This window comes from Cryptomeria japonica, chromosome 2 (genome assembly GCF_030272615.1).
Source record: "Cryptomeria japonica chromosome 2, Sugi_1.0, whole genome shotgun sequence".
Taxonomy (NCBI): domain Eukaryota; kingdom Viridiplantae; phylum Streptophyta; class Pinopsida; order Cupressales; family Cupressaceae; genus Cryptomeria; species Cryptomeria japonica.
In genome coordinates, this window is record NC_081406.1 from 201,080,911 (window position 1) to 201,107,904 (window position 26,994).

General features: G+C 38.0%; 1 protein-coding gene across 5 annotated transcripts in view; it reads left to right on the forward strand.

Annotated features, from left to right (window-relative positions):
* The window catches only part of LOC131046295 (protein PHYTOCHROME-DEPENDENT LATE-FLOWERING), a 125,179-nt gene that overhangs the window by 82,548 nt on the left and 15,637 nt on the right, over window positions 1-26,994 (forward strand). For all 5 annotated transcript variants that reach the window (XM_057980001.2, XM_057980003.2, XM_057980000.2 and 2 more), the window contains 3 exons: window positions 18,546-18,704; window positions 18,800-18,898; window positions 19,133-20,631. In XM_057980001.2, coding sequence (XP_057835984.1) covers window positions 18,546-18,704; window positions 18,800-18,898; window positions 19,133-20,631 — 1,757 coding nt within the window. The remainder of the gene's footprint in view (window positions 1-18,545; window positions 18,705-18,799; window positions 18,899-19,132; window positions 20,632-26,994) is intronic.

Consider the following 26,994-nt stretch of genomic DNA (forward strand, 5'->3'; position numbering starts at 1 on the left):
GGCCTTGACACATGCATTCGGAGATTAGTTGATGATGAGATCCTTCGAGACCTGATACTTGATGAGTTGCAGAGTTATAAGAAGGCCTTAGGGGAATTGTTTTCTTCACCTGATTGCAAACGTAGGAGAGCCACCTTACGACCAGGTAAAAAAAAATATATGTTTAATTTTTACCATTTATTTCTCTCTTTAAGATTATTGAAATCTTTACAAGTTATAAATCACATTTTGTATCCTTGCAGATTTGTGGTGGGAAGATTATGATGCCACAACGCCTAATCTTCAAAAGCTTGCCATCCGCATATTATCACAGCCTTGTAGTGCTTCTGGTTGTGAGCGCAACTGGAGTGTTTTTGAGAACATCCACACAAAAAAGCGCAATAGGTTGACTCAACAACGCTTGAATGATCTTGTCTATGTGCGGTACAACATTCGATTACATGAGAAGAAGGTGCTAGGGCAAGATTCACATGAAGCACTTGACTTGGATGACATTGATCCATATGCAGCAGAATGGGTTGCTTCTCCTGATGATGTTGATAATGATTTGGATCCATTCCTTACTAATGAGCAGCTGAGTGAGTTGGAGAGGGCAGGAGAGGAATGGGATGCGGAAGTGGCAGCACGTGAGGAGGAGCAGGAGGTTGATCATTCAGCAGAGGCACCTGTTAGTGTTGAGGATGTTGCCACTACTTCAGCACCACCCACCCAGCGGCCACAATCTGTTTTCAGCTTTAGTCGTAGACGCAATTTATGATTTCTTATTTTCATTGATACCAAACTTTGAACTTGATATGTAATCAGAATTTCAGAGGTTCTTGTTTTGTGGTCTATGACTCTATAACTCTATGAGACTGTCACTATGATACGTTGATATGTATTGAACTCTTATACATATGTTGCACTTGGTTTTTGGTTTATGCTATGATACTTGCATTTGTTGCTATGTATTACCAAAAAAATTTGATTTATATATCATGGAAATCATATATGTTATACAAATTTGGTGTAAATGTGTGTTTTTGAATTATATATAAAAAAAAAATGTATTTTCAAATGTTCGATAAAGTTGCCGAGTTTTGCCGAATTTTTTGCCGAGTTTTGGCGAGTCCCGAGTTTTTAAAATTTTTTGGCCTTGCCGAGTTATTGCAAAATCCGAGTTTTTCATCTATGGATAGGACAATTGAGGAACCTCCATTACGATCTCCTATCCGATTCTATAATGATGGCTATTAATCTTAGGAGATGAAGCATGGATAGGGAAAGAAGGTACAAGCGCCCCACTAGGTAGGATACCTTGAGTGGATGTCCATGTTGCTTGCTATTAGGGCCAAGAGGGCCAATGTTCAGCCCTTGGGCTTAACGTGGGATGGCTTTGGACGGACTTATCATGCTTCTTCTCCCACACCCTAAAGTGTTTGAAATGATGTTATAGATATTATATGGATGTCATGTGTTATGGACTAACCCTAATAATGGATATATACTATATATGTGTATATGTTTCTTATGTTATGATTATAGGATTTGATTCCAGGATGGTTTTATTAAAGAGATATTTATTTGGTAAAGATGTAACCATAAGCCTAATTTGTAACCATAAGCCTAATTTCTAGGGCAAATTTGGAAGGGGACATTACAAAAAAAAAGGAATGAGAAGGTATGGCATGCAAAGTACCTTTTTCCCATAGTTCCACAAAGTTTCTTGACAAGGGGATGTGGCGACGAGGGACCTGTTAATGCATGATAGCTTCAGTAAGATAAATGATTGAATGAGAGACTTCATTTATCTCTCATTCAATCATTTATCTTACTGAAGCTATCATGCATTAACAGGTCCCCCGTCGCCACATCCCCTTGTCAGGAAACTTTGTGGAACTATGGGAAAAAGGTACTTTACATGCCATACCTTCTCATTCCTTTTTTTTTGTAATGTCCCCTTCCTAATTTGCCCTAGAAATTAGGCTTATGGTTGACTTGTTAATGCATGATAGCTTCAGTAAGATAAATGATTGAATGAGAGATAAATGAAGTCTCTTATTCAATCATTTATCATATCGATAAACTATTAGGAAAAACTTCAAGCTATTGTTCTTTCATTTGATGATCATTCTTCACTTGTATATGTTCAATCTACTTAGTTTGATCAATGCTCAAACTATCAATAATCATAAAATAGCATAGTATACCGATTAATATCAGTTTGCATTATAACTGTGATCACCGATTATTATCGGGCTAACCATGTATCTCGATTTATATCGGTTGATTTATTAACAGTAAACAAATGATGGTTATCGAGATTAACCGATTGTTATCGGGTGGCAAAGCATACACTGCTTGGTATTGAACTATTAATTAAGCGATCACCAATTGGTATCGGTTAACAAGTTACGTAGACCCCGATTTGTATCGAGTTGTTGATACACCGATTGGTAATTATAAGTCAAAGGGTGCGATCGAGTAATGTCTTGATTGGTCATGTCTTAAAGACATGACCGGTCAAGGCATTGCTTGATCTTCCCCTCTTGCATATTGTTGACATGTCTGAAGTCGCATTGCTGCAAACTCCATACGGCCAACGCACAATAGAATAAACCTGCTGAGTATCCTACCCTCTCTTGAGATCAGGAAATCCCTAATGCTATTTTCTACGTTTGATCAAAGGGGACAACCTCAAGGTTTTGTTTGTCAAGTTTTGACTGCGGGATTACTCAGTGGTCGATGTGATTTGCTGGGAGCACAAGGGGACTTACGATTTGCAACAAGCTGGTCTGCTGCGATTCTCGAATTACGTAATAAAGAGCAAAAGGAAAGGGTTAGGAGATCTAAAACTGAGAACACGGGTATGCGGGTAGACGGATTCAACATAACCAATTCCTGCTTGGCTAGAATAGCTCACAACCTTGCAGGAACGGTGCAATCTTCAAAGGGACTTGGAAGATTTTTAGATTGGAGACGCACGGCTAAGCACCCAATTCTGGCGCAGCTCAGACAGACACCTGCAATTGAACTAAGCACAATCGAAGGCTCAGGTTAACCACACAAAAGGATACACAATCAATATATCCTCAGTGATATGAGCTTGAATCTATCAAATACCTGCACACCCAAAACAAAAAGATTTATCTAAAATGTTGAGAGAACCCATGCAAACAGGATGAAAACAAGACAATAAACACCAAATCAATGTCTATATATTGATTTCAGCTGCATATTACAACAATTTCTGCAGCATCTCTATGCTACTGCTTAAAATCTAACCTATTCTAACTCTAAAATCTAACTCTCACCAGAGTCTAACTATTTAACAAAATTCTCTAACTATCTAACCATCTAACCCTTTACAAAAGAAAGGCCTCTGCCTTTTATAGTTTTTACAATACGAACCAAAGTCTAGGATTAACTGCATCCAAGGGTCCCGATCTGCCTTCCAAAAACTAGCAGCCCTAACCCATGCCCATTAAATTCTCACTCATCCATTCAACCACAATTTCAACTACCTGCCACTACTTGGCTTCAATTTGAGTCTATCCGGTAGTTGGACATAACTGCCCACAACTGACTTGTTTCCCCTTTCTTTCAAAATATCTGAGTGGGACCTACAAGTAGTTTTACAATAAAACAATTTCAGCGTTTTAGAAATTGAATTCCTGGAATTAAATCCAGTTGTATGCTTTTTCTCGAGAAGGCATAAACTTGCAGCATTCAGAGTGTTCTTTGGTCTTTGGTTCCGGTGGTGGACTTCATCTTTGTTTAACAGCACGGTTCCCAATGTTTGGTTGCTCTCGCACTCCTGCAACGCGTTCCCACCTTTTTTATTTTCCAGTTTTCAGCACCTGGCCTTGATTGCGATCCTTCTTCGATTTGCGTTTCAGGTGTTTCTCCTGGTTCTTTAATGACATCCTGCGACCTGCAAACGATCAATTTCATTTCAATAAATCAATTTGAAAAATTAATTAATTTAATTTAACAAATATTAAAATTTAACGCCTGGAGGGTTATTTGAAAATTTCCCAAGTTTTAACGCTTTACTCCTTCCGTGAATTTAGTTGTTCCTGGCAATTTCGGGCAAGAGGGGCGTTCGAAAAGTTTTAAAAACTTTGACATTTCACCCCTTAATGGTGAATTTCGGGATTTTGGGCACTTTTGCAAACTTTTCACTTATCAAATTTTCACTTAAAGGCCCAAATTCGGTCCTTTGGGCACTTTTTGCAAACTTTTCACGTTTCAAATTTTCACTTAAAGGCCCAAATTCGGCCCTTTGGGCACTTTTTGCAAACTTTTCACTTTTCAAATTTTCACTTAAAGGCCCAAATTCGGCCCTTTGGGCACTTTTTGCAACTTTTCACTTTTCAAATTTTCACTTAAAGGCCCAAATTCAGCCCTTTGGGCACTTTTTGCAACTTTTCAGTTTTCAAATTTTCACTTAAAGGCCCAAATTCGGCCCTTTGGGCACTTTTTGCAAACTTTTCACTTTTTCAAATTTTCACTTAAAAGGCCCAAACTCGGCCCTTTGGGCACTTTTTGCAAACTTTTCACTTTCCAAATTTTCACTTAAAGGCTCAAATTGGGCCCTTTGGGCACTTTTTGCAAACTTTCACTTTTCAAATTTTCGCTTAAAGGCTCAAATTGGGCCCTTTGGGCATTTTTTGCAACTTTTTCACTTTTCAAATTTTCACTTAAAGGCCCAAATTCGGCCCTTTGGCCACTTTTTGCAAACTTTCACTTAAAAGGCTCAAATTCGGCCCTTTGGGCATTTTTTGCAACATTTTCACTTTTCAAATTTTCACTTAAAGGCCCAAATTCGGCCCTTTGGGCACTTTTTGCAACTTTTTGGGAATTTAACGAATTTTGAAATTTCTCTAAATTTGGCTTCAAAGTCTGAAATTTGCCCTTAGAGCGATTTTGGCGATTTTAACTTTCTCATCGAGAAGCGCGAGCTTGGGCATCTTGGGCAAGATTGTCAACGTTGGCACTTTGCATATTTTATCTCCCTTGTATCCCTTGGCGAAAATCGACATTTCAACGTCATTGCAGGCTTTAACTCTTTCTTCACATTTAGGCGATTTTGCGAGAATTGGGGAGTTTTAAGTTCACAACATGGCCCTAGAGGCCGAATTTGGTATTAGCAGCACTTGACCCTTCATATCCCCTTCCTCTTCCGCAGGGACAGAAAGGCACAAACTGGGGGGTCCCTGTCTAAGACGGGGATGGGTGTGCGATTTGCACAACACATATATATCAATCGATATTTGTGAGAAGGACATTGAAATCAATAAATGCTCCTCTCACCTGCCATACAAAAGAAGATAATCAGATTTATCATTTAAATAGATAATACATAGATCAAGAAAATATAAACTATAATATATCTTGCATATTGAATTGAGAATTGAACATCATTTACATGGTATCAGAGCTATAGTTAAATCGAACTTGAGGCTGTTCAATTTTGTGGAAAAATTCAAAACAAGTATATATTCACATCACAATTCTTCTAATGGCTAGCGCTATCAGATTTGAAGATAGACTTGGGGGAGGTGATGACTTCTCAGCATGGAACTTTAGAATTCAGATGATTCTAAAAGAAAATAAAGTCGAATCATTTGTAAAAACTGAAACTGCAGAACTTGAGATTGAACCTGACAAAACAACTTGGAGAGAGGGAAATGAAAAGGCCATCAAAATCATAGTTGATGGGGTGAGAAATAATATTATGCCCATCATAAGGAAACATGAAACAGCCTGCAACATGTTCAAAGCACTTGAAGATGCATTTGAGATATCTAATGCCAGTAGAACCTGGGCTTTAAAAAGAGAAATAAATCACATAGCCATGATCAAAGGAGAATCAATCAATGCCTACTTCATGCGAATATCAGCCCTAAGGGATGAACTGGCAACCCTTGGATATGAGATCCAAAACAAATAATTAACACTCATTGCTCTAGATGGGTTGCCTAGCATATGGGAAACAATCGTCCAAGGCATCAGTGCAAGAGATGAATTTCCAAAATTCGATAGGCTAAAGGCTGACTGTCTCCAAGAGGAATCAAGGCAAAATAAGAAAGTGATCAAGCAAAAGAATATAGATGAAGATCTCCAAGTTCTAAATACAAACTCAAAGAAGAAAAGCAAGCAAAAACAATTTAGAAAGAGAAGGGGTCGTCATGGCAAGAACACCTTCAAGAAGGACCTTTCTCAGATTCAATGTTACAGATGTGACAAATTTGGGCACTATGTTGCCAAATGTCCAGAAAGAGCTAAGCAACAAGCCACATTTGCCAAAACAGGAAAATCTAAAAGGGAAGAGGACCCCGAGAAGTATGTACTCTATTCAACACTCACAAATCAAGCTTCAAACAAAGTTAACTCCTAGGTGATCGACAGTGGCTCATCCAGACACATTACAGGATTTAGAGAAGTGCTAGACTCCATGAAAGAGGAGAATGATGAGGAAGTAACTATCAGAGATGAATCTACACATCCAGTCAAAGGAGTTGGAACCTGCACCATCAAACTAAAGTTAGGTGTATCATTACAACTTAAAGGAGTACTATATGTTCCAAGCATCAAGAGAAACCTAGTCTTAATATCAACACTGGAGGACAATGGATACAGAGTGACCTTCATGGACAAAAGAGTGTTTGGCTTGGCCAAAGAATTCATCCATCAAGAAAGCTAAAACTATTGGTCAAAGACAAGGCTACTTGTATGAGCTATGCACAGAGCCCAACTTAGTCCTAATCAATGAAACTACATATGCTAATGAAGTCTGGTATAGAAGACTAGGCCACCTGAATTTTTGAGCTTTATCATCAATGGGAGACTTTGTCACAGGTCTATCTAAGTTAAAGCAATATCATTCAGGGGCATGCAAAGGATGTGCCCTAGGTAAAAATACTAAGGGTGCTTTTCAAAATAGTACTAGGAAAACAAGTAAAATTTTAGAGTTAGTTCATTTTGATGTATGTGGAGCCATGCCCGTACCTTCTTTGGGGGGGGGGGTTGTATTATGTAATATTTGTTGATGACTACTCTAGGAAAACTTGGATCTACTTTCTGAAATGTAAAGAATCAGAAGAGATCCTTAATAGGTTTAAAGAATTCAAATCACTAACAGAGAACTACTCAGGAAATAAAATTAAAACCCTAAGAACTGATAATGGGGGAGAATACACATCATAATTATTTAAAGAGTTTTGTAAAAAATTAGGGATTAAGAGGGCATTAACAATACCTTATAATCTTCAACAAAATGGGGTAGCTAAGAGGAAAAATAGGACAATTGTTGAAGCTGCCAAAGCTATGATTCTTGATCAGAATCTAAATGTCAATCTTTGGGCAAAAGCAACTAGCACTGCTGTATATATTCAAAACAGATGTCTTCACTCCCATCTTGAAGATAAGATCCCTGAGGAAGTCTTTACTAAATCAAAACCAGATATCAGCCACCTTAGGATATTTGGATGCCCTATCTATATTCATGTATCTAGGGAGAAAAGATTAAAATTAGAGCCTTCTGGAAAAAGGGGAATCCTTGTAGGATATAGTGAAACCTCCAAAGCCTACAGGATCTATATACGTGGTCAAAAGAATATTGAACTAAGTAGGGATGTGATCTTTGGAGAAGACTTAGCCTTCAAAAGAGCCCAAAGCTCACTATACCCTGAAGTCTATATCCCTACCCCTAGCATAGATGAAGATCCTACTCTTGAGCTTCAGAGGGAGAATCTTGAGGAAACTATAGGTGAAACTCAAAATCCACCTAGAGAAAACCTCAAGAAAAGACCACTATGGGCCACCAAGACTGTAGCAGAATCTCAGAAGTTTGTTGCTCCTTCAGGAACCTTCAGGGAAAGCAAAAGGCCTAATAAATTCACTAGCTATGTTGCCTTTATGAATGATCTCTCTAAAACCGAACCAAACAATGTATCAGATGCACTTGAACATCAAGTATGGAAGGATGCCATGTCTGAAGAGTATCCGTCCATTATGAAAAATGATGTTTGGGAGATTGTTCCTAGGCCAACTAAGAAATCTGTTATTTCATCTAAATGGCTTTTCAAGATCAAACATGCTGCAGACAGCAGTATTGAAAAACACAAGGCCAGATTTGTAGCTAGAGGGTTCTCACAAAGGGAAGGAATAGATTATGAAGAAACTTTTGCACCTGTTGCCAGGTATACATCAATAAGAGCTGTATTAGCCATTGCAGTAGCAAAGGGGTGGAAGGTACACTAGATGGATGTTAAGACAACATTTCTAAATGGTGAGATCTCAGAAGAAGTCTACCTAGAGCAACCTGAAGGGTTTGAAATTCATGATGCAGAGTCTCATGTGTGTAGACTCAAGAAAGCTCTCTATGGGCTTAAACAGGCTCCCAGAGCTTGGTATGAAAGAATTGACACCTATCTCTCAGGGCTAGGCTTCTCTAAGAATGATGCAGATCCTAATCTCTACTACAAAAGAAATAAAGGTGATATGCTAATATTGATTTTATATGTTGATGACTTATTAATCACAGGAAATGATCACTTTATAGATCAATGCAAGAAAGATCTATCCAAAGAATTTGATATGAAGGACTTGGGACTCCTTCATTACTTCCTAGGATTGGAAGTGTGGCAGAATTCTGACAACAATATACTAAACCAAGGAAAGTATACCTTGGATATTTTGTAGAGATTCAGAATGCTAAACTGTAGGCCCATGACCTCTCCTATGGAAACCAATTTACATAAACTTAAAGAAGCAGCAACAGAGTCACAACCCACTGACCCTACTCAATACAGACAGATGATTGGGTCCCTGATGTACCTGGTAAATACAAGGCCAAATATTTGTTATGCAGTTAATGCTCTAAGTCAGTTTATGTGTGAACCTAAGGAGATACACTTGGTTGTAGTAAAACACATTATGAGATACCTACAAGGTACCCTAAACCTTGGTCTCAAATATGAGAAAGTTGATATAGACCTACATGGATTTACAGATTCAGATTGGGTTGGAAGTGTGACTGACAGAAAAAGCACTTCAGGGTGTTGCTTCAGTCTAGGTTCAGCTATGATATCTTGGATCAACAGGAAGCAGTCTTCTGTAGCTCAAAGCTCCACCGAGGCAGAATACATTGCAACTTATATGGCTGCTCGAGAGGCAGTATGGTTTAGGAAGTTGCTTGTGGGGTTGTTTGGAGAGCCTATGAAACCCAGTTATACATTGTGACAATCATAGCTGCATAAAACTTTCAGTAAATCCAGTGTTCCATGACAAATCCAAGCATATTGAGATTCCATACTATTATGTGCGAGATATGGTAGACAGGAATGTGATCCAATTAGAATATGTTTGTACAGGAGATCAAACTGCAGATATTCTGACCAAACCTCTTTCTAGAGTGAAGGTTGATCACTTCAGAAAAGGTTTAGGTATGATAGAAAGGTAATTTGCTTTGTAATCTGTATTTGCATATCAATAAGATGTTTAATGTGTAAACTTCTTTGTCATGATAGGACATTTTGGATTTTATCCCCTGGGTTCATATCTAAGAGGTGACGATCTCTCAAGATAATGAACACTTGTATGTAGACATTATAAGGTGACGATCTTATGATGTCCAAACCAGTTATCATGTTGGATCTTTGGTGTGTCATGGATGTGCCATGATTGTGTTGTGGTAAAACATTTGTATAAGATGTTAGTGCACATACCGCAACTTGGATAAGATGAGAATTTAATCTCTCTCATATGATTATCCTTAAGTATTGTGTGTTTAGGCAATACTGATATCACATGCTTAGGTGATATCCTGTCATCACAAGATTGACTGATGGACATTTGTATCACATGTTTAGGTGATACTTCATATCATGTGATTAGGTGATATGATTTTCTAGAGAGTCAGATTGTGTAAAGAATACTAACCATCATTTGAATTGTGATGCTTGATATATTGTTTCATTTATCTTACCTAGCTAAGAGGGAGCATTAATGTATGATAGCTTCGGTAAGATAAATGATTGAATGAGAGATAAATGAAGTCTCTCATTCAATCATTTATCCTATCGATAAACTATTAGGAAAAACTTCAAGCTATTGTTCTTTCATTTGATGACCATTCTTCACTTGTATATGTTCAATCTACTTAGTTCGATCAATGCTCAAACTATCGATAATCATATCATAGCATAGTATACCGATTCATATCGGTTTGCATTATAACTGTGATCACCGATTATTATTGGGCTAACCATGTATCCTGATTTATATCTATTGATTTCTTAACAGTAAACAAATGATGGTTATCGGGATTAACCAATTGTTATCGGGTGGCAAAGCATACACCGCTTGGTATTGAACTATTAATTAAGCGATCACCAATTGGTATTGGTTAACAAGTTACATAGACACTGATTGGCATCGGATAATAAGTTACGTAGACCCTGATTTGTATCGGGCTATTGATGCACCGATTGGTAATTATAAGTCAAAGGGTGTGGTCAAGTAATGTCTTGAGCGGTCATGTAACCGCTCAAGGCATTGCTTGATCGGTCATGTCTAAAAGACATGACCGGTCAAGGCATTGCTTGATCCTCCATGTCTAAATATATATATATCAATCGATATTTGTGAGGAGGACATTGAAATCAATAAATGCTCCTCTCACCTGCCATACAAAAGAAGATAATCAGATTTATCATTTAAATAGATAATACATAGATCAAGAAAATATAAACTAGAATATGTCTTGCATATTGAATTGAAAATTGAACATCATTTATAGGACCAAGGACGTAAATTTGGATGGCAGCAGAGTGGTGGTTTGGGAGGGGGGAAGAGAAATTGATAGACAAATTGAGGTGAATTGAAATCTTCAAGGAAAAATGTGCAATAAAACATCTCTGCAAATGCCCCATGAAAGTCAAACTAGTTTTCACAAAGTTAAAGTTGCAATAGTATGTAATGGAATGTGCCACATAGCAAGTGACTTAGCAGTGTCTTTGGTGAAGGTGGCAGAGGTGGTGGTGCTGTGAGGGGAAGTTTCCCCGAAGTCTCGAAAACGTCCCCGTGGATGTGGGGTTTGTTAAGTTTATTCAAATTTTGTGATCAAGAGGATAGAAGAGATGAAGATATAATCTGAAATTAAATTTAAACTGTTGTAGTGTGAATGGAAGGATGCACAACACTTATTGATTGCTGTATTGTTTTACTCCTCATCGTATGAATGTTATATATATGTGAATAAGAGGGTACGTAGTGAAGAGATATGTCTTCCCACATGGGAAGACACATCTCTTCCCTATGTACCACTCATGATAACACAACATTTGAACAAACACTAAGATCATCGTTTACTTGACTGATCGTAAGAAATGCGATTTATCATGAATCACTTAGTCACAACCTTCGTTAACATGAAATGGTGTGATCGGTGGCAAATACCATAATTCGAATTTGATTTTATTTATCATATATTGTTAACGTATATACTAATAGTTTATCGATTATTATATATGTTAACATGTAATCAATTTATCGTGCATTGGAATTATGAAATTGTACAACCGATGCTTCAAGAATTAACACTCCCTCTTAGCTAGGGAGGACACATTTCATGTTAGAAAAAACAGCACAATTCATCCATTGATTGCGAAAGGGAAGAGACATCACACCATAGTGATATTCACAAATATGGTTCAACAATGAATATCAAGTCTCAGGATACTCACCATAACTCATAGTTATCAAATAAGGCATGTGCACTGGCATCAAGTCACATGATGCCTACCATACTGATAACGATTCATGGCACGCCCACGAATATTATGTCCATAATATTCACCATGAAGATCTCTATCATAATTATGGTTTATTTAATGATATCAACCAACTGATATCTACCATAATGTCTCAGAGATATATACTATCATGACATGTCCACAGATATCAAGTCACATGATATCCATCAAGATAGATAAATTGATAATTGTAAAATCGTCACCTTACAATATCAATTTGAAACAAGTGTTCATTACTGAAAAGTTGTCACCCTTCAATAATGTTCATAGGGGGCCCATGAAGTCATGGAGTCACACACATGACAAATAAAAGAGTTTGCACATTAAACATCTTAAATATATTAGTATATCAGTATAAATGAGACTCTATCTCAAAATTGAATAACATTTTCAACCATACCAAGTTTATCTCTAAATTGTTCAATCTTGATTCTGGAGAGAGGCTTGGTAAGAATGTCTGCAATCTGATCGCCTGTACTAATATAATTCAGTCGGATCACATTCCTTTCCACCATATCTCAAACATAGTGATAAGGAATCTCAATGTGTTTAGACGTGTCATGAAATACTGGATTCATTGAAAGCTTGATGCAACTCTGATTGTCACAATAGATGACAATAGGATTTAAGGGCTGACCAAACAGTCCTACAAGCAATTTCCGGAGCCATATTGCTTCTCTTGCTCCCATGGAGGCTGCAATGTATTCAGCTTCTGTAGAACTCTGAGCAACTGAAGACTGTTTTCTACATATCCATGAGATCATTCCTGATCCTAAACTGAAGCAACATCCTGATCTGCTTTTCCTGTCAACTACGCTTCCAGCCCAATCAGAATTAGTGAATCCATGTAGGTCAAGTTCTACATGTTTATATTTTAGACCAAAACCAATAGTTCCTCGGAGATATCTCAGAATATGCTTTGCAACAACAAGATGTATTTCCCTAAGTTCACACATGAACTGACTTAGTGTATTAACAACATAACATATATCAAGTCTTGTGTTTATTAGAGATCCAATAATTTGTTTGTAGAGGGTAGGATCTGCAAACTTTGATTCTGCAGCTACTTCCTTTAGCTTGTGTAGATTTGTTTCCATAGGTGTGGTCATGGATCTACAATCCATCATTCCAAATCTCTTGAGCATATCAATGGTGTATTTTCCTTGATTAAGGATTATACCATCCGCTTGCTGCCAAACTTCCAATCCAAGGAAGTAGTGAAGAATTCCTAAATCCTTCATATCAAAGTTAGAGGCTAATTCTTTCTTACACCGAGAAATACGGTTGTCCTCTCCTGAAATTAGTAGATCATCAACATAAAGAATAAGAATTAATAATTCACCATTGATTACCTTGTAGTAGAGATTTGAATCTGCTTCATTCCTGGAAAACCTTAATTCCAAGAGATAGTGATCAATTCTTTTATAGCATGCTTTGGGGGCTTGTTTCAGTCCATATAGGGCTTTCTTTAATCTGCAGACATGTGATTCAGCCTTATGAATCACAAAACCTTTAGTTTGCTCCAAATAAGCTTCTTCTTCAATCTTACCATTCAGGAAAGCAGTCTTAACATCCATTTGATGGACTTTCCATCCTTTAGATGCTGCAATAGTCAAAACTGCTCGGACAAAAGTGTATTTGGCAACAGGAGCAAATGTCTCTTCATAGTCAATACCTTCTTTCTGTGAGAAACCTCTTGCAACAAACCTTGCTTTGTGCTTCTCAATGCTGCCATCTGCTGCATGTTTGATTTTGAAGAGCCATATAGAAGATACGACAGATTTGCCTTTAGGCCTAGGCACAATATCCCAGACATCATTTTTCAGAATTGACTGATACTCTTCTGACAGAGCATCTTTCCAAACTTGATGCTTGAGAGCATCTCCAACACAGGAAGGTTCTGCATCAATGGTCTCACTCATCAAGGCAACATAACTGGAAAATGGGTTAGGTCTGTTACTTTCTCTGAAGGTCCCCTTTGGAGCAGCATAATTTTCAGCTTCTTGAAGCATCTTTTTAGCCCAAAGTGGTCTCTTCCTAGTTTTGGGATAATGTTCTTCTAAAGGTAAGTCTTGAACGTCATGCTCAATGTTTTCGGGGGCCTCCCTCTGAGTCTCAGGGGTGGGATCCTCATCCATGCTTGTAGGAGGATCTTGGTGTTCTAATTTATTAGAGCTTTTGGACCTCCTGAATGCTATGTCTTCTTCAAAGATGACATCTCTGCTTAGTTCAATTTGCCTTTGTCCAGGTATGTATACTAAGTAAGCCTTAGAGGTTTCACTGTACCCAACAAATACCCCTTTCTTTCCAGAAGGTTCTAACTTTGTTCTCTTTTCTTTGGGAACATGAATATAAACTAGACACCCAAAGATCCGGAGATGACTTATGTCAGGTTTGTTACCAGTAAAGGCTTCTTCAGGAGTTTTATTATCAAGAAGAGAATGAGGACATCTATTTTGAATGTACACAATTGTCCTAGATGCTTCAGCCCAAAATGAGGTTTCTATATTTTGGTCAAACAACATTGCCCTAGCAGCTTCTACTATAGTCCTATTCTTTCTTTCAGCTACCCTATTTTGTTGTGGGTTATAAGGTACAATTAACTCCCTCTTGATCCCAGCATTTATACAATAATCTTTAAACATATCAGAAGTGTAATCCCCCCCATTGTCTGTTCTTAAGGTTATGATTTTTTTACTTGTTATGTTTTCTGCAAGAGCTTTGAATTCCTTAAATTTAGAAAGGATTTCTTCAGACTCTTTGTACCTCAGAAAATATATCCAGGTCTTCCTAGAATAATCATCTACAAATATTACATAATATAAAAACCTCCTAAGGAGGGTACAAACATGGATCCACATAAATCAGAATGAACTAATTCTAATACATTTTTGGATTTACTGTTGCTAGGATTCAAAGACCCGTTAGTATTCTTTCCCAAGGCATACCCCTTGTAGGCTCCTTCAGAACTGTGACTTAGCTTAGGTAAGCCAATTACCATCTTCTCTATCTTAGGTAGGGCATGGAAATGAAGGTGCCCTAATCTTCTGTGCGAAAGTTCGTTCGAATCTGGAGTCTCATGAATCAAGGCTTGAGGTGGAGTGGTACAAAGTCTGTAGAGGCTCCCTTGTCTTACTCCAATGGTGTGGGCTTTCTTGATGGTGTTCTTTGGCCAAGCAAGTACCTTTCCTTCCATAAAGGTTAATTTGTAACCCTTATCTTCAAGTGCAGAAACTGAGACAAGGTTTCTCTTTATACCAGGTACAAATAGAACTCTAGTCAGCTGTAGGGATATGCCTGACTTTAGGTTGATATTGTAGGTTCCTATTCCCATAACTGGATAATTTGAGTATTCACCAATTGTCACTTCTTCATTTGAATTTTCCACAAGTGTATCTAGGTGGTCACGAAATCCAGTGATGTGTGGAGATGCTCCACTGTCAATCACCCATGTGTTGGAACTGGAGGTGACTTGACTAGAGAGGGTTTAGTAGAAGACTAGTTTCTCGGAATCACTCCCTTTCTTAACTTCTACCATTGAAGCCTGTTGCTTGATCTTGTCTGGACACTTCATTGCATAGTGCCCATATTGGTCACATCTGAAACATTGTTCTTCAGAAATGTCTCTCTTCTTCTTTGAAGACCCCTTTCCATTTGAGCCGTTGTCCCTCTTTCTCTTAAAGTTCTTCTTCTTTCCTTTCTTGTGGGAATTAGAGTTTAGAACTTGAATGTCCTCATTACCATTGTTTTGTTTTACTCCTCTTGTGACAAGCTGAGATTCCTCTTGAATGCAATTGGTTTTCAATCTATCAAACTTAAGAAATTTAGAACGAGCATTGATTCTTTGAATGAATGATTCCTATGAGGTAGGAAGTCCATTTAGGGCCATCATAGCAAGTTCTTTGTTGTCTACTAGATGTCCAATAGTGGATAGTTGATCCCTAAGCTCAGTGATCCTCAAGAAATAGGATGTAACTGTCTCTCCTTTATTCATCTTTATATGGTGTAGTTGGTTCTTCAAGGTGGGAGCCCTGCTAGTGTTGTTGATTCCATAAATGTCAGCCAAGGCTTTGAACATCTGAAAAGCCGTCTCATATTTAGAAATAACTGGCACAATGTGATCTCTCACTGAATCCATAATTATCTTGAGAGCCTTCTCACTGTCCTTGCTCCACTGAATTTTCTCCGTATCATTAGAGGGTTCAGGAATTTCACTTTTGACATGGTAGTCAATTTTATTTTCTTTCAAAACAAGAATGATCTTGAATTTCCAAGATACAAAATTGGATGCTCCATCTAGTCGATCTTCAAACCTAACTCCAGTTGCCATTAGGATTATAGGAATGTGATCTACTAAGAGCTGGGTGAGAGTCTATATGATTGTTACAAAATTTAATTTGATCTTCCTTAACTTAGCTCTGATACCATGTTAAGTTTATTCAAATTCTGTGATCAAGAGGATAGAAGAGATGAAGATATAATCTGAAATTAAATTTAAACTGCTGTAGTGTGAATGGAAGGATGCACAACACTTATCGATTGCTGTATTGTTTTCCTCCTCATCGTATGAATGTTATATATATGTGAATGAGAGGGTATGTAGTGAAGAGATATGTCTTCCCACGTGGGAAGACACATCTCTTCCCTACGTACCACTCATGATAATACTACATTTTAACAAACACTAAGATCATCGCTTACTTGACTGATTGTAAGGAATGCGATTTACCATGAATCGCTTAATCACAGCCTTCGTTAACATGAAATGGTGTGATCAGTGGCAAATACCATAATTCGAATTTTATTTTATTTATCATTTATTGTTAATGTATATACTATATACTAATAGTTTATCTATTATTATATATGTTAACATGTAATCAATTTATCGTGCATCGGAATTATGAAATTGTACAACCAACGCTACAAGAATTAACAGGGTTTTCTTGAAGCGGGTGGGAGGAGGAGGGGGGGGATGTGTCTCCATGACACTGCATTTTTCCTCACACAAAAAATCCTTGCTCAAAATCCCAGAAACTTTCCCTGCAAAAATCAGGATCCTCTTAATAATTTCTGAACTCTGACTGTCTGTCCATAGAGATTTCTGGAGTAAAGTAAAAAAAGAGAATTTTTCTGTTTTTGATAGTAAGTGATTTTTATGCTAGAGAGAAAATTCATCGTGATTTATCAAAATGTTCTTGATGCCCCTGAATGCTGGGCAAGCAAATAAATTGTGCTTGTGGTTCTGGCAAGAACTGTGAGAAAATAAAACCCGCTATCTTAAAAAATCATGAGAGCAGAGCTGAAATCACAGCAGATATGCATGATCAAAATAAAAAAGAAAGACTGTTTAGGAAACACCTCTTTACTGCTGGAAAGTCCTTGGAATAGATGTAAATCCTTCATGCAATTTCCTGTAAATCATTTTCAAAATTTCTACTACACTTTATGCCTTTTTGCCAGGCTACTATAGCTAATCACTGAATTTTTTTTCTTGGAGTCATGCTCAAACATGGTGACAAGGGATTGAAGATATATTTTTTAAATTACAGCAAATGTACCTTCAGTCTAAGTCACCGCGTTCGTGTTCGAGTTCGAATTCGGCAACAATGAAATTCGGATGAAATTCGCCAGGAGGAAAAAATTTGAAAAAAAAATTGCCATTAAATTCGCTTTATATAAATTTGATTTTTAAAAAAATATAATAATATATCCAAAAAATATCATAATAAACAATATTAAATCTGTTTAATTATATTTATATATTTTAATTTTAATTTGTCAAATTTTAAATATAAATAATTAAAAATTTATTAGTTAACATTTATATTATATTGGGCAACAACATTATACTAAAATGTTTTCGTTATGGGTCAATCTTATCGGGCATTTTAGTTCGCATTGTATCGGGCAAGATTACAAAATTATATCCTGTCTTCCGCCGCTACAAACCCTACCAACAGCCGTGCATACTGTCAACCTGCGGCCCTTTCGCGGCCCCAATACCTGCCGACTGCATTAGTGAAGTCGTCATCCGCCGACGGTAAAAACCTCTGCCTTATCCAGCAAATTTTTAACGAATTTTAGCGTATTTCATACAGTTTTTACAAGTTCACCGGATATCGAATTCGAAGCCGAAAATTTGGCGAACACAGTGACTTTGCCTACAGTACTCCAACACCTGTATTTAAGCTGCCTATACTAGTTCTGTAATATGATAACAACATTGTCAGATTTTAACTGCTTCAAAAATGTTAAAATATGAACTGTTATCCACAATTTAAATTAAAAAAAGGAGGTTGTGTTATTAACTTTGTATAACCAGTCAAATGTGTAGATGTTTAAGCACTATGTATTGAACTGTTGTCTTTTGGGGGAATCATTATGCTGAATTTGCTGCATTGTCATTGGTTGTTCGAATCATTTAGCAAGATATATATTTTTGAGATACAAGCTTAGGTGGACTTAAAATTGAAATGTGCTTAGATCAGCTGTCTCATGTAATTTAGTGGTTTGCTAACTTTTGGATCAAGAGTGCTGAAATTACATCTCCATGCGACGAGTATTTTCTAGATTTTGGGCTTTGAGTGCGGCAGCAGCCTGGCAATAACTGCATTTGTACCATGTCTATTGTGTGTTAATGACTTTGTTTACCATATCTGCTATGTTTGATTATGCTGCTATAAGAAAAATGATTTCCATATAGTTTCATTAGTTTGAAACAAAATGTTTCTGTTTGTTTAGGTCCGGGATTATCGCAAAGGTTCGCCAACTTCAGGTGATTTGGTCTCTTCAGGAGAAGGATTTCCAGTAGTTCATAAAGTTCTTCTGCGCCCTACTATGGAGAATATTGTAAAGGATATTTCTTCTATGGCAGAGTCTTGGGCCTACAGTGATCTTATGGTTAGTTCTTAAACTTTTTTGATATTTGGATCAAATTTAAAGGTGTGGCACTTAGGAAATCCCTATTGTTGTTTAACCTTGCTATATGCTTGTAGGAAATTGAGTCACGAATATTGAAGGCCGTGCAACCAAAACTTTGTTTGGATCCTGCTCCAATGCTGGAGAGGCTATGTGAGAACTCCAATTCAAACAAGGTAAAATATTGCTTCAGTTTTTTTCTTGTTGAAAGCTTGATGATATTTATTCTGTCCAATATTTTATAGCTTCTAATGCCATGGTGTATTCTGCAGTCATATATACCTAGAAATATTCCAGTAGCAGTAGTCATAATCTGCCAGTCATAAATGGCTCTTAATGGGCCTTGGTTTCTTGAAGACTGACTATTACATAGTTAATAATTATTTTGTGTTTGTGTTTTTGTTTTGAAGCTCAACTTGGAATTGCCTTTGTCACGACGTGAAAGAAAACAGAGAGGAGGTTTTCCTTTGGTCAAGGAGATGTCTAACAATCTTTCTCATGGCAAAAAAGTTTCTATTGAAGGAAACATTGAGAGGGCAATAGTTCAGACAAGAATTGCCGGAGCAGCTTCTGGATTTGAAGATTCTGGCATTTCTTGCAGTCAAGAGAATTCTGCTCCTACTACAGCTGATATTTCTAGCAGTATAGCCACTCGATCAAGAACTCAATCTCATATAGAATCCAGACAAGAGCTGTCCAGACTTGGAGTACAAGGACCATCAAATTCATTATCGATGCAAAGTGGTCTTAATCGCCCTAGAATTTTACCTGGTCCGGTAAACCTATCTCCACCAGTCACTTCTGTGAGCCTTGCATCACCTCCTATTCAAGATTGGACCAACTCTGTAGATGCTAGACATATGTACACACACATGCCGGGTAAGAGGGAACGAGATTTAGCTCCAGCAAACAAGCCAGATTTGAAAAAGCCAAAGCAAGAGCAGATTTGTATGGACAAATTTCAACAGCAGAATGTGGGGCCAAATTTTGATACAAAACCTACCAGGGATCAACAAAGAAAGGATATGGTTATGCAACAAAATCAAAATAATGAATCCATGTATATTTCTGACATGTCTGTTCATAGGCTGTCTCAACAGGTCACAACAGATGATGATCAGCTAGCTACAGGTAGTGAAATGTCTGCACAAGACCCCAAGCCTTCATCTTATATAGACCCAAGGAGTACAGCAGTATTTAAGGTGAAAGAAGAACACCTAGAATTTGAGCGGGGCCAGATTGGTATTGAAAGAGAAAGCCAAGAATTTGCTAGAAGTAAAGAGACACAACATTTGATGGAACTAGATAATGACCAGTCATGTTCGACACAAATTTCATCTCAACGCTTTCCACAGCAACCATACAGTAAGTCATCTTTTCAATGGCAGTCTCTTGGTCAAGCAGGTGAAAAGGATCAAAAAAGGGATGAGTTAATGAAAAAGAAATTGGTACAAAGTCCCAGGGTACTGCAATCTCAGCCATTGACAAAACTGGGGGACTTGTCACAACCTCTGATATCCACAACTGTTACCAATGTCTCCCTTGGTCCATGTAACAATATGGCAGCATCTGTAGGACAACAGAAGGAGAAATCAGTTGGACTATCAACTGTATTGACCACAGCTACTTCGGTCAGTTCAATTCAGATTGATTCACAACATCAACAGGCTCAGCAATCCATGTCATTTGGCAGACGCAAATCTAATTCTCATTCTAAGCAACCCTCTGCAAGTGGAGTTGCATCACCAGGAAGTGTTACAAATTCAATGGCACCATCTAATGTTAACAGTCCATCAACTGGCACAGCGCCTTTGCCTAATTCATTAACCAAACCAGATCAATCTAGTCTCATCCAGGATCAAAGCAAGCAACTTGAGACTATATCAACATTGGTGTCAACGATTCAAAGGTATATTGTTTCCTTGTATCCATTTCTCCTTAAGGTAATATAATAAAAGATGTTGTGGTTTCTCTGTAGTATCTCCACTGTTTATGTTTTATAATCTTAAATTCTTAATTGTCTTTTCTGCTTTTCTTGTTTTCGTGCTTGAGATTTTCTTTGATAGCTCTTTGGTAGTGGGAGTAAATTGTGGGAAGGAGAATGTGGCTCATATTGCAAAATAGTCACAGTGCCAGCCGGATCTTGTAGAAACAATCAAGTATTGTAACTGGCCTTTTAATTACAGGCTCTGTTTGTTTCTTGATGTTGCGACACGCTATTAGGAGGTGGGTCCTTAATTTATCTTTTACAGTGAAATTCCATAAATAAATAAAAAAGCAGACTTTAATATAGGAAACACAGCAGCAGTTTGGTCATCCTACCTTATGTCCAACGTCTACTCCCCTCCTCCCTTCAGTGCTGCTGCCTTGTTTGAGTTTCCTTCTAATGATTTTTGGGAGGCTGGCTTTGACTCTTTCTCCCACATGGTCTATCACTCCACTCAAGCTTGTCGTCATCTTGTTTGCTTCAAATTGTTGGTTTGACGATTAGTGTAAAGCCATGCATTCGAGACTTTGTTCTAACCTTGTCCATGACCTTCCCTCCACTTTTACCACCCTTAGGGACTATTGTCATTTGTCACCTCCTTAGGTGTAGTAAACACGTTTCTTGTGTTGAGGTGAATGACACTCTTTGTTGCCCTTCTCACTCCCCTCAGATATTCTGGAATACCTTCCTCCCAAGGAACTGCCCCACTGTTCATATTGCCTATGCCAATTCTCTATAATATCCCTCATCATACTACCCTTAGAGAGTCCTTTATCCCCGCCCATCACATCTTTTCTACAAGTGATATCCAAAGAGCTATTTTGAAGCCTTGCTCGAGCAAAGTGATTGATTGTGAGATGCTTGAAATTGAGTTTCAAATACTGATTTGTAAACAAAGATGGTTATACCATAGTAACCATACGATAGTCATCAACATACAGATCTATGTGAAGGAAATTAATGCTATGCACTTTGGCAATCAAATATGAAAAACCTGAAACGAAAAATGAGAGCAACAACCATCACAAAAGAAGATACAAGGATTTTACTTTGGAGAACCCAATTTCTGGGAGAACTCCAACAAAATGATGTCACTTATTTTATCCACTATTTTCAATGACAAATTCAATTTAGGCCTTGTTGATGTGTTTTTTATGCACAAAACATATCAGAATAAAATACCAAGGTAATTTACCCTCTCTTTAACAAAATCACCTCAGATGCTAAGAATGAGATCAACTAAAATGATTCCAAGGTTTCTACATGTCAGGTCTTGACGAGTGAGTAACTCAATGCTCGATGTGAATTGCTATGTTCACTTGGGGACTTACGCAAATGTTTGGATTATCATGAATGATGTGGAATAGGTGTGTTGACAACTTAAGATTTATCAATATGGCTCTGGATTTACTTCTTACTAAAAAGGGGACAAAAGGAATAGGGTTCAGGAAATCTAAACCTAGGAATGTAGGAAATGATGAATGGATTTAGTGGAATCAAACCAGGTCAGGTCTCACAATCAGGTATTGACACAAGCTTAGTGCAATCGTCTAAGGTGTATTTAAAGATTTTCAGGCTACCACCATCAAACGTTGACACCATTCAAGTTGATGCTTGTCAACGGACGCGTAATAGTTGAAGTTATGCTTACTTAAATTCCAGTTGACCACACAAGGCGCACTTACCAGCGACAAGAGGCTAGTGGTATGGATTAAGGATTCCACACAAATGAATTCAACAAATCTTCCACTCAATCTAACATACATGAAAATAAATTCTAATCTAACTTGGAGGAATTGAGAACCATGAATGCAAATACAACACTTGAAGAGCAAAATCACCAACAATTGAACAATGATTAGGATTCAATAGCTGCAACATATACCAACAATTCTACAAAAACTCTCCCTTACAAGTGGGAGACAAGGAGGCATATATAAAGCCTCAAAAGAAATGAATGGCCCAGATTGATCTAAGATCAACGACTGAGATCATGCCAACAAAACCCTAGAATTACCCTAATTAGGGTTACATAAAAAATGGCACCACCAACATATGGCCCAATGAAAAGATACCTAGTCATCATATAGGGAATCTTCTAGAAGATTCCTCCCTGCATCTCTCTCTCTCCTAGCATACTCCAAGAATCTAGCCAATACTGAATCTAACTCTTGGAAATGCTAGGCAAGGTATCTTGCTGTAAATCAATCACGTCCAGTGAATCCGAGCAAGCATTCAAAGTGTTCTCCCATTCTGGCATTTAATTCTGCGAACTATGAACATGAATCAACAAAGAGACCAAGTCATCTATCTGACTCTTCTGCAAAGAGTCCAACTGACAAAAATACATAAATTTCATCTTGTCTCTTAATTCGGCTAAGTGTAAACCACTAGCATCACTAACATCAACACCCAATAATTCCTCAATCGAGGCAAGGATCTTCATTTGAATGTCTTGAATTAATCCTTCCATCTCCATACAACTCGATTGGTCGTTCTCATAAGTTGATTTCTTCACGGCTAGTGAACAATACCAGCCATGGAAATCGTATCTATCTCCACTATGCACAATGTTCTCGCTAACCAAGGTGGAATTAGGAACCTTCTTCAAAGCCTGGAGACATGGAGTAGTCTTCTCTTGAATAGGCCGGAATTCTTCCCAAACTCCTCCCAAATACTGGATTCTGAATATGAGCCCTGTTGTCCTATCATATGCATGGACAAACTAAGTAAGGAAATCATCTGTCTACTTTCTTGTGCTCTCAATCCACTTTTCCACCTCCGAGAGTGCACCTCTCACTGCCTCACAGTGTGAATGTATTTCATGGTCAACTGCAATAGGGGAAATAAGGGTGGGATTTCCACGCCTTGTCCCTGCAATATACTCTCTAAGTCTGATATTCTCTTCTCTGTACCTTTATTTCTCCGCAACCTCTCTATCTAACCTTGCATCAATTGCCTGAAGGTTTTCACCAAGGGCAACTGAAGTGATTTGGAAATCCATAGGAGTAGCAATGTCCACTGTCACGCCTACTTTAGAACATCAATCTACGCAATCTGCATTCTTGTGTCATCTCTAGCTATGTGCAACAAAATCTCCGCTCTCTTGGGCTTCTTCTCCTTAGCACTCCTAGCTAGGTAGTCATCAATATCATCAATAGGTTGTACCTCTATCATTTGTTTACTTTTCTCCATACTTCTCATCAGCCATTCAGGAATAGCGGCCATCTCCATACCATCACCAAGACATATTTCTCGATCAAGTCCTTTCAATGCCGAAATAACATCATCATTATCATCAGGGTTACTCCTGGTCCAATCATATACCTCATTTCCCAAGCTAACTTCCAAAAGGACAATAGGGGATTCCGACTGATCATTATTCTCATCAGGAGGTGCAGATGTCGCCGTGGCATGGAATTCCTGAATATTCTTTGGTAGTATCATTGTGTTGGAACATTGCTGAGTCTCCTTGTTCTTCTCTGTTACTTAAATTACTTCAATTGATGAGACACTGGGAGGGCGTGAAGGAATGATAAGTGGAGTGATAGTCTTCTGTTTCTTCTTCACCTCCTCAATCTTCTTCCCTCTGGCCTTGACTTCTCCTGGCGTGTTCTTCCTTCTCTTGGGAGCTTGACTCTCTTCGTTTGCATGAATCCTGACATCACTAATAGTCTTCTGATCATCCTCGGAAGTAGACTCTTTCGACTTCATCCTTTCCTAAGTGAAGGGAACACCCATGTCAGCTAACTTATTCATCTGTATGTCTACCCATATGTGGGGGAAATTCAAGACCTCTCTCATCAATACATTCAGATCAATCTCTTCTGACTCTGACCAATTAGGCAATAAGATTGTCTTCTTCATTTCACTCTCATACTGTGGATGTGTATGATCTCTATCATCTAATACCTGATTAGGAATGAGGAAAAGTCCACACTTCCTCATGAAATCCACTGACATTCTGGACCACATTCTTCTCTTCACTGCTAGCTCATCCATTAGGTTAGCCCAATAATCTTCTATGTCAATTTTGTGAGTGAACTTCTCTCCCTTGATCCTTCCAACCTTCTTGTCTGGATCGAATCTTTCTCTCATCTTATATGTAGCAAATCGATAGGATGCAAGCTCCTCACTCACAGTGCTGGCGGCTATGGCGGATTGGCAAACCTCTGATGTCTTCCCAACTAAAATAGGGAACGTCATACCTGTCTTGTGCTTCTCTCTGAATAACATCGAACTCTAGAAGCTTTCTCACCACTTCCAACAATATCATTTTGTCGGTGGGATACCGAGGAAGTCTATAGGGTTTAGATTGAAACCCATGAATCCTGAGGTATGTGAAAGTGGGAAACTGTATATTCCATGATCCATACTTTTCTATTAACTCTGTTGCCTCCTTGGACAATCTTCTGTGGATTCTGCCTTGCAACATCCGTGTGATGTACATAGTGAATGCACCATTCACTCTCTTATAGTCTTCAATTCTATACATGCTCAGCTGGGGGTAGCACTCATGACTCTTGAACTGTCCTTGCCCATTCTCGACTTCACCTTTGCATATTAATCCTCTCTATGAAACAAATCGTGCAAGCAGGTACACCAAGTAAGAAGTCATGGCGAATGACTTGGACCGTTCTACATTCCTCAGCTGAAAATCCAGATTGTCATTTATAATCTTGGACCAATTTATTAGTGTTCCTCTAAGACAATCCTGGATGAAGTAGAACATCCATCCATCGAATATTGCTCCCTGTGGCATCCCCATCACTCTGTTGAGTAGGAATATCAAATCACTATATTCCTCCTCAAAATCTATGCACATGAGTGTCTTGGGAGCCTTGGAATGATGAGACCTAGGCTCAATCATCCACTTTTTGTTAATTAAATTCTTGCATACACCCATCTTCTTCGTGTATCTTTCTGCATAATCCTCTTTGGTCACATCCTTCATGTCCGTTCCGCGTGGAATTCCGAACACCTCTGCAATAGCATCTTCAACAAGGTAGGCGATGACAATGCCCTTAGGAGTCTTGATCATTCTTGTGAGCGGATCGTAACATCGTGCACACTCCAGGATAAGCTCACTGCACTGTATGGACTGTGGAAATCCAACGGCATGGAAAATGCCACTCTTCATAATGTTCGCATAGGTTGGGGAAGGAACTTGATCTCCGACTCCGAACATCCGATGCTGCATCTGGTCGAAGTCTAGGAAATGCATGTTTGTATCTGTGATGTCCTTCCATCTGGATGAAATTTTAAGTTTTGGATAAAATCCAGTCTCCAACATCTTCAATAATTCTTTCCTTTCCTTGTATCCAAACTTTGACATCGCACCTGTACGAAGCTCGAAGTTAGACTTAGGAAAATAAATAATGTTCTTAATAAAATTCCTGACTTTCTAAAGATTTAGCCAATTTACAGCATGGAGTCAGGAAAATAATCATACACTTGGTAAATTTTAGCAATTAAGTTCAAAGTGTGACAACACTAAGGCATGGAAACCTTTCATAAAATTCATCGATACCTCCTTATGCTTAGAAAATATGCAAGCTAAAATGCAAAGGAGTATACCAGATAAATGATGACTAAGGAAAGGTGTGAAAGGTTGTGTTTTCACACAATGAATGTTTGGAGACACCTTCCGCAGTCAACAATGGAGGTCAACAATTTTGAAGACAACCTGAAAAATCAGGCTTTTAAAACATGTTGTAATCTTAAAAAATGTGCATAAACTCGATAAAAATCAGTTCTAATGATGAAAACAATTATATTCATGAATGTAAGTGTGGCTGGTAAAAATTTAATTTTTGAGGACAAGTCTGAAAATTGATTACTTCAGACTTACCAGCACTTTGCAAAGTAGTTAAAAATCCCTGAAAATGATGAAAAATGGCCAAGGAATCAGCTCCAAGCAAAATCGCCAAAATGGTTAGGTGGTTGGAAATGAAAATTTCTGAGGACAACCGCCTAACAATGGAGTTTTCAGACCTGCAACAGCGATAAGATGGTTCTGAAAATTCGCATAAAACTCCACAAAATACCTCCAAATGCAAATCGCCTTAGATGGAATTGGCCGAGCAATGAAATTTGAAATTTGAAAGTTTATGGCAGCCATTAATGGAGGTCAAATCTGAAGCAAACCTCAGATCTCGAGTGAATCAGCGAGTTGGAAATGATGGCAGCCACCCAGCATGGATGAAAAATCACCAAAATGTGGCACAAAACACATCTCCAAGCAAAATCAAAATTTTCCCAACTATGGCGCCATACTAAAATTCT